The following is a 7881-nucleotide window of genomic DNA, read 5'->3' as shown; positions in this document are numbered from 1 at the left end:
TACAGCTAAGGTTTCTCAGGGGAAGGGAAATGCAGCATTGTCCCCAGAGCAGAAAAGTAACAATCACAAAGTTATTCTGATACAGCAGCACTACGCCACCGTGTGCTGATCAGCATCCCCGAACAGGGATGATTTCTGAAACACAAGAGGCAGTCCAGTTACCAAAGGATCCTTTCTACTTAGCCTGTCGGTGAAATTCATCCCTGCTGTTACTCCATCCACCTCCGCTAATGTCATTACACCGGGGATGTATCTGACTCAAAGCTCCCCCTGCCTTACAGAGGCAAACCGAACTATGCTAGAGATGGACCTTCCCCTGTAATTCCACAGAACAGGTACCACCCTGGCAGCAGTAGGACAAAGTGCCCTCTAAGCTACCTGGCCAAATAAGTTTCAACTCTAACCATCTCTAGGTGAGAGAGGAGAGGCTGTCCCATGCCCCTTCGAGTCCCTGATGTGACAGCTCACTGGCCTGTGGAAGATAATAGTGCTTTGCTCCTCAGGAAAAGGAGCCTTTAAACATGCTGGGCATCTTCCTGTCTTACAGCCAAAGGGAGAAAATTATAAAAACAAAGACAATCAGCAGTTTTTACAGTTGTACTTTATTGTAGCCCTGCAGGGCAAAAATAATTGCTTGATCACAAAGGCGTAGGTTAGAGGACACCCCTAGCATTCATTGGGCAATGGGGAAATGGTTGGCAGGTTGCTGCTCTACAGTTAAATTTTCACCATCAGTTCGTGGGAGTGTGTGTAAGGCTATAGAAATGCTACAGATGAGATCAGCACTGATGTCAATCAAAAATAGATTTGTTCAGATTGGGAAGGAAAAAAACTGTTGACTTTTTAACTAAGAGGATAGGGCAGAAAATTGGCTTTAAGCTTTACATTTTCAGTGGGGCACAGGGATTTATGAACAGAGATGCCCTTAAAGTTCATGGAAATCAGGCAGTTAAATAGCCATTCACTACTTTAAATATGTTTGGGTTATAATGCATTAAGAGTAAACATATGCAACAGTTGGGTGATTTCTGAAAGCTGAAGGTTGTTGGTGTATTCTGCATAGGGGCTGAAGCTTGAGTCAACTGAAGATTTACTTCCGTACATTTTAATCTAGTTTCTCTCAACTTGCTTTCCCTTTCCGAACTGAAAGGAATCTGAATTCAATCCTGTTACTATAGCCCTCCCCCCCAAACATATTAGGGATTTCATTCTCTTGTTTATTAAGTAGGGACTTATATTTGTCAAATTGAAAGGAAAGAGCAAAAAAAAAAACCAAAAAACTTTAATCACTGGCACACATCATGAAAAATATCTGATTCCTGAGGTACTGGCTAATCTCTTCCTGAATCACTAGATGTACTAGCAAGTTCTCTGCAAATAGTAACAATCATCATATGTACAAAGTAATTATACAAACTGCATCCAAAGGAGACAGTTTGTCACAGATTTCAGCTATTCATTGTATTTTTGTAGGTCCCGCTGAAGTTTTGAAATCTCCAGATACAGTTTCTGTGCTTCCAGCAGGGTTCTCAGTTCTGTCAGACATACACCGCAGTGGAGAAACTTTACACTCTCATGAACCCATGTTTCACAGAGGAGAATCGATTTGCTTCTCCTAAAAAACAGAAACAGAGGGAATGTGATTACACTGAAGACAAGGTCCTAACCTCACAAGCATGCTTGCTCCTTTTTGATCTGAACTATTATCTATATGGCTGTCTCATACAGTCCGTATCTGACATATGATCCTGAAAGGTGTTGCATATTCTCAATTAGAGCTGGCCAGAAGATGAAAGTTTCATATGAAATATATTGTGCTTTTTAAAACAGTTTCATTCTTAACAAAACAAAAATGCCCCTGAAATTTTTCATGAGAAGGGATTTCAACAAAAAGAGACCCCCCTGAAGTGGATTTTTAGCCACGAAAGCTTATAAATCTGTTAGTCTTTAATGTGCAACCGGACTCCTCGTTTTTGTGGATACAGATTAACACAGGTACCCCTCTGATACTTTTCATCCTGCAGGATGCCAAAGGCTTTGTTTAGATACCACCACAAGTTATGGCATAGGTCAGGGCAGATCATGTGTACGAGTACCAGGGCAGAGAGGACGCTGGCAGTGCGCATCCCAGCTGAGAGTGTTTGGTCTGCTGCAAAGGGAGAATCTCTAGTGAGTTGGCCCATGACTCTACATATTGTCAATATTTAAGGGCTAAGATGTTAAATAGCCCCCAGATCATTGCAACGTGCCCTCCATCCTGTTCTAATCTCAGTCATTCTAGTGTGATGAAGAAATGAATCACCTTTGCACTCAGGGACAGGTGCATCCCAGTGGGGAATTCCCTCATCACCAGCTATAGATCGAACGGAGGATACTCCAACAAGTGACCAACCTCGGTCACAGTCGTAGGTCATACTTGATCCAACAAAAAAACCTCTCTCCAGCCACTGTCGTCCCATCCATTAGAGATGAGTGCAGCTGGCTCACATGCTAGAATAAAAGGGGGAAATACAGCACTGATACAGAACGGGAAATCTCCTAGAAGAAGGGAGGCAGCATAACTACTGTGGGGTTTCCTGACACTACATTTCCAAAAAAAAGGTGCTTGGAGAGGCACCAGTGTCTAATACTTCTGACAATCTGCCAGCACTTTGTTAGTTTCTGGCTGTGAATCAGCATCATACCCATGGCATTGGGAGAGCAAAGATAAAAACAACAACATGCAAAACACTCTTAAAATGGCTCTTTGATCTCTGGGACCCCTACAGGTCATTGTTCATGTGCTCACAACACTGAATAATTGCATTGAGTCAACACCAAACCCACAGTGCATCTCTCTCTCTGGAGAAACAAACATGAGTTCAACAAGAAAAGGGTGTGAGTGAAATCCCACCCAGTACTGTGTATCATGGGCATTTCCTGGAGACATTGGCAGCTGAAAGTCCACATGTGGAGCAGCAGAGCACGGGCGCTCTATTGGTTCCTTTAAGGAAGTCTTATTGGTAGTCTTGGGACAACTGTGAACATGCAGTTTACTCCCAGGCACACTTGTGGCCTTTTTTAAAATAGCCTCTTTGGTCTATTGCAGAATTAGCCTCCTCTGAAGTGAGGGAGAAGTACATGGAAGTCAGTGGATTTACCCTGGATTTATACTAGTGGAACTAAGAGCAGAACTTGGTCCTCAACAGTGTCTTACGCTTCTATAGTGACTTTCATCCTGCAGGATGCCAAAGTTACCACAGTGACGGGCACAGTACAAACACTTTAGACAGACAAATGTAAGGCCTGGTTGCTCTGGTTCTCAGTGGAGTGAGTGAGAGGAGTGGCTTCAGGGAAGCCAGAGAAGTTACAGAAGAATCCAGCACTTCCTGTTTAAAGTGTAGGTAAATTCTCTTTAAGGGGAGCTGCTGATGGATCAAGCCCCATGTCAGTAAATTAGCCAAACCACCCTCCTACAGTGCTTAGTCCTTCCAGAATCACCGAGGCAAACAGCCCAACCTTCCTGCAACCTACCAACCCTCCCTGAGTCCCCCCCAACAAGTGCCTCAGTCCCACTGAGGAACCATCCCACAACGTCTCCCTCGCAGTGTAATCGCTATCCCACCACCGCTGCCCACCCATACCTGTGAAGAAGGGGGAGAATTGCTGAGGATGTTACAAGGGGGCTGAGCTGAGACTAACAGGAGGAGATTAAGAAAAGGAAAGTTTAGGCTGAACGCTAGGAAGCAGCTTCTTGAGAGTGAGATCTAAGAGACTCTTGCATAGTCTTCTAAGAAAAGGGATGTGAAGCCCTATTGATTGGCATATTTAAGCCTTGATTAGAAAAAGCCCTGGAGATTAGTCTATAAGCAACAGATCCATCTCCCCCAGATATGGGCGAGGTCATTTGATAGAAGACAGGGAGAGAAAAGGCCTTTGTGAATCAATGCCCGGGGGGTGGGGGGGGGATTCTCCTAATACACCCCACCTAGAAACAGATCTGATGGGTTTGCATCTTCTCTGATGTGGTTTATAGGTTTTATAGGAGTCTATTTTTATCTCAGCAGGACGCTTTAGTTGTGTTTATATTTACCTTTAATACAAGATGGCATTGGAGGATCCCACGTCCCATTTGCCTGGCATTCAATCGACTTGCTGCCTTTGAGAATGTAGCCAGATTCACATTGAAACTCAATACGGTTTCCAATTATATATTCAGTTTGACGTATAGAGATCTGTTTTCCATGTTCAATCACTGGGTTTGGACAACGAGGAATCTCTGAGAAACACCAACAAACAAAGGGTTTAAAATGTTTTTGTTCAGACAAAGGGTTTGTCTGCATGGGAAATTCATGGGAAAATTAGGGTGAAATAACAAGGCTGTGAATTGAAAGGGCAATAGCTAACTCATCCCATGGACACACTTACTCCATACTAAGAGGGCTTTTTTGTGGGTTAGTAAAATTTTCTTCCAAAGTCACAGTAGAGACACTTTCCATGGGGGAGACTTGTTCACTGGGAGAATCATTATTATTCCATTTCAAAACCATAGGCCCGTGACAGCAAACTCATGAGGAGAAATGACAAACATCTAAAATTTTAGCATTAAGTCTAAGATGTTCAAAGCACCAACATTTATACGGCTGTTGATCCATTTTCTATGCAATCCCAACACTTGGAGAACACATGGCCATGGCTATAGAACAGCAGCAGATTTTCTCAACTGTGCATTCCAAGAAAGTTCTATTTCCAGGGGCAGATGTGCAAATAATTTCTCCCTGCACTCAAATCATGGTGACACTGGGACTGCTGGCAGATGTTCCTAGGGATTATGGGAATACTGCAGATGGGGCAATGGAGTGGCCAGTGCATTAACATGCTGCTAGCTGCCTCCACCAGCTTCCTGCTGCTAAATCAAGCCACAGGGGTCTTTCCTACTTGGACTCAGATTGTCCGAACAAACATACTGACACCACACACACGGAGAGGATTCTACATTAAAAGTGCCACCATCAGGACAGCTGGATTGGGAACCACAAACTAAGAGATGGTTCAGGTGAGGGGTGTGTCTGAGGGAGGAATTCAAGAAGCTTAGAATGGGAGGATCAAGCACAAGTTACGGCATAGGTCAGGGCAGATCATGCGTACAAGTGCCAGGGCAGAAAGGACACAGGCAGTGGGCATCCCAGCTGGGAGTGTTTGATCTGCTGCAAAGGAGGAATCTGCAGTGACTTGGCCCATGACTCTACATATTTTCAGTATTTAAGGGCTAAGATGTTAAACAGCCCCCAGGTCATTGCAATGTGCCCTCCACCCTGTTCTAATCTCGGTCATTCTAGTGCGATGAAGAAATTAATCACCTTTGCACTCAGGGACTGGTGCATTCCAGCGTGGAGTTCCCCCATCACCAGCTGTACATCGAATGGAGGATACTCCAACAAGTGACCAACCATGGTCACAGGAGAAGCTCACACTTGAGCCAACAAGGAAAACATTTTTCCTGCCGCGGTTGTCCCATCCATTAGCAATGTGCGCAGGTGGCTCACAAGCTAGAATAAAAGAGGAAAATACAGCACTGATACAGAATGGGAAATCTCTTACAAAAGTGGGGAGGCAGCAGAAATACTGTGGGGTTTCCTGACGCTACATTTCCAAAACATGTGCTTGGAGAGGCACCAATCTCTAATATCTCTGACAATCTGCCAGCTCTTTCTGTTAGTTTCTGGCTGTGAGTTAGCATCATACCCATGGCATTGGGAGAGCGAAGATAAAAACAGCAACATGCAGAACACTCTTAAAATGTCTCTTTGACCTGTAGGGACCCCATGGATTGTTAAGTATCAGAGCGGTAGCCGTGGTAGTCTGGATCTGTAAAAGCAGCAGAGAGTCCTGTGGCACTTTATAGACTAACAGACGTATTGGAGCATGAGCTTTCGTGGGTGAATACCCACTTCGTCGGATGCATGGATTGTTGTTCACATGCTCATGACACTGAATAACTGCATCGAATTACTGAGAATTTCAACCAGACACTGAGAAGTACTGAAGGCCTGCAGCTCCTACCAACTTCAACAGTGGGGTTCTCCTGCATGGCTGAGTCATTACACTGGCCCTGCTACATATGCACGACCAAAATCTGAACCCCCTCTACAGCCACTGAGTTCTGCCAGAACCCCCTGAACAAACATGCCAAGCCTCCTCCAAGTAATGAAACTCTTCTGGAGTACCCCTCACCCATCCCCACTAGCTACTGAACTTTCCCACCACAGCACCCTCCACGTATAATGAGCCATCCTTTCCCCATATGTCCATCCCTCTCGAACTGGTGAGGACGATGACTGTTTAGGGGGAAAGAAGGGGTCAGAGCTTGTTCTAGCAGGCCAATGTCATATTGGGCTGTATTAGTAGGAGCATTGCCAGCAGATTGAGGGATGTGATTATTCCCTTCTAGTTAGCACTGGTGAGGCCACACCTGGAGTACTGAGTCCAGTTTGGTCCCCACCTACAGAAGGGATGTGGACAAACTGGAAAGAGTCCAGTGGAGGGCAATGAAAATGATTAGGGGGCTGGAGCACATGACTTACAAGGAGAGGCTGAGGGAACTGGGGTTATTTAGTCTGCAGAAGAAAAAAGAGTGAGGGGGAATTTGATAGCAGCCTTCAACTACCTGAATGGGGGTTCCAAAGAGGATGGAGCTTGGCTGTTCTCAGTGGTGGCTGATGACAGGACAAGAAGTAATGGTCTCAAGTTGCAGTGGGGGATGTCTATGTTGGATATTAGGAAACACTATTCCACTAGGAAGGTGGTGAAGTACTGGAACCGATTACCTAGGGAGGCAGTGGAATCTCCATCCTTAGAAGTTTAAGGCCCAGCTTGATAAAGCCTTGGCTGGGATGATTTAGCTCGGGATTGGTCCTGCTTTGAGCAGGGGATTGGACTAGATGACCTCCTGTGGTCTCTTCCAATCCTAATATTCTATGATTCTACATCCCATTTGCCTGGCACTCAATCGACTCGCTGTCTTTGAGGATGTAGCCAGATTCACATTGAAACGACATGGTTTCCATTTGTATATTCAGTTTCACTTATAGAGGTCTGTTCTCCATTTTCAATCACCGGGTTTGGACAATGAGGAATTTCTGAGAAACACCAACAAACAAAGGGTTTAAGATGTTTTTGTTCAGACAAAGGGTTTGTCTGCATGGGAAATTTAGGGTGAAATAGCAAGGCTGTGAATTTTAAAAAGGCAATAGCTAACTCCACACTAACTCATCCCGTGGACACCCTTACTCCAAACCAACAGGGCTTCTTTGTGGGTTGGGTAAATTTTCTTCCAAAGGTCAAAGTAGAGACGCTTTCCGCGGGGGAGACTTGTTCATTGGGAGGGTCACACTTCCATTTCAAACCATAGGCCTGTGGCAGCAAACTCATGAGGAGAAATGACAAACATCTAAAATTTAGCATTAAGGCTAAGACATTCAAAGCCACAACATTTATACAACCGTTGATCCATTTTCTATGCCAGAGTACCCCAAACTTGGGATGCTGCTTGTTCAGGGAAAGTCCTTGGCGGGCCGCGCCGGTTTGTTTATCTGCCGCGTCCGCAGTTTCGGCCGCTCGCAGCTCCCACTAGCTACGGTTTGAGAACACATGGCCATGGCTATAGAACTCAGCAGCAGATTCTCAACTGTGCATTCCAAGAAAGTTCTATTTCCAGGGGCAGATGTGCAAATAATTTCTCCCTGCACTCAAATCACGGTGACACTGGGACTGCTGGCAGATGTTCCTAGGGATTATGGGAATACTGCAGATGGGGCAATGGAGTGGCCAGTGCATTAACATGCTGCTAGCTGCCTCCACCACAGCTTCCTGCTGCTAAATCAAGCCACAGGGGTCTTTCCA

General features: G+C 45.1%; 1 protein-coding gene across 1 annotated transcript; it reads right to left on the bottom strand.

The window, feature by feature from the left end:
- Positions 1-583: 583 nt before the first annotated feature.
- Positions 584-6070, bottom strand: LOC123369076 (membrane cofactor protein-like). The gene is made up of 4 exons (XM_045014441.1): positions 6043-6070; positions 5340-5528; positions 4073-4258; positions 584-1615 (listed from the first exon to the last, which is right to left on the bottom strand). The coding sequence occupies exons 1-4, from the start codon at positions 6068-6070 to the stop codon at positions 1566-1568; spliced, it is 453 nt and encodes a 150-aa protein (XP_044870376.1). The 3' UTR covers positions 584-1565.
- Between the last annotated feature and the right edge of the window lie 1811 nt (positions 6071-7881).

The sequence above is a fragment of the Mauremys mutica genome, chromosome 4, assembly GCF_020497125.1.
Source record: "Mauremys mutica isolate MM-2020 ecotype Southern chromosome 4, ASM2049712v1, whole genome shotgun sequence".
In the NCBI taxonomy this organism is placed as follows: domain Eukaryota; kingdom Metazoa; phylum Chordata; order Testudines; family Geoemydidae; genus Mauremys; species Mauremys mutica.
This window is presented reverse-complemented; position numbering and strand designations above follow the sequence as displayed.